At 38.4% G+C, this 964-nt stretch overlaps 1 protein-coding gene across 1 annotated transcript; it reads left to right on the top strand.

Moving 5' to 3' along the window:
• Positions 1-232: 232 nt before the first annotated feature.
• Positions 233-852, top strand: LOC106512440 (dual specificity protein phosphatase CDC14A; the record flags this gene model as incomplete). Its single annotated transcript, XM_014001058.1, is given in 3 exon segments — positions 233-299; positions 386-536; positions 622-852. Coding segments are annotated over 3 exon segments (449 nt in total), but the record flags the coding sequence as incomplete, so codon positions are not given.
• Positions 853-964: the final 112 nt, after the last annotated feature.

Here is a 964-nt window from a genome sequence, read left to right as displayed (position 1 = left end):
GGTTTAAAATGTTTATTGGATTTAATTTTTTTTCTTATCTTGCCTCCAGCTTTCTGAGACGCAGCCCTCACTTCTGTCTTAAAGTACAGCAACAAGATGTGTAGCTAGAAAGCAATGATATCTGCTGCAGTAGACATGAAACTGATTTTAGCAGAGAAATGCTTTAGAGAAATGAAACATTCCAACCGTGCAGTGCAGATCTGGTTTGTCATGGAGCTTTTATGTTTTTCAGGGATGCCTCGTTTGGAACCTGCATGTACAATCTGGACATCCTAGATTGCCTTCATGCTGTTCACAAAGTATGTATTTTAAAGACAGCTTGTTTTTCCGTGTCTTTTATCACCATGCTTTTAACAAAATGCCGTTCCTGTTGACTCCTCTCCAGGCTCTGCAGTACGGCTGGCTCAATTTCTCAAAGTTTGATGTGGAAGAGTACGAGCATTATGAGCGAGCAGAAAATGGTGACTTTAACTGGATTATCCCCGGGAAGTTTCTTGCTTTCAGTGGGCCACATCCCAAAAGCAAAATAGAAAATGGTAATTAATATGTGTACACAGAAAAAGATATTAAATTCTATTTGCACAACTCCCGAACCAAATGTTTATTATTTTTTTATTTAAGGTTACCCTTTACATGCTCCTGAGGCCTACATCCCGTACTTCAGGAAACATAACGTCACCACCATCATCAGACTCAACAAAAAGATGTACGATGCCAGACGTTTTACAGAATCTGGTTTTGAACATTACGACTTGTTCTTTGTGGATGGAAGCACACCGAACGACTCTATTGTCACGAAGTTCATCAATATCTGTGAGAACGCAGAAGGAGCAATTGCTGTTCACTGCAAAGGTAAGATTCCTCGAGCCGGAAAAAAAAAAATGCAATGTTTTATTTAAAGGGATCCCTGATTAGTTGTAACATTGACTTCATTTGATAAACATTTATTTTAACTGTAAAATAA

This window comes from Austrofundulus limnaeus, unplaced genomic scaffold (assembly GCF_001266775.1).
Source record: "Austrofundulus limnaeus strain Quisiro unplaced genomic scaffold, Austrofundulus_limnaeus-1.0 Scaffold6855, whole genome shotgun sequence".
NCBI classification, from domain to species: Eukaryota; Metazoa; Chordata; class Actinopteri; order Cyprinodontiformes; family Rivulidae; genus Austrofundulus; species Austrofundulus limnaeus.
Note: the sequence above shows the minus strand (reverse complement) of the source record. Positions and strands in the feature narration are given on the sequence as shown.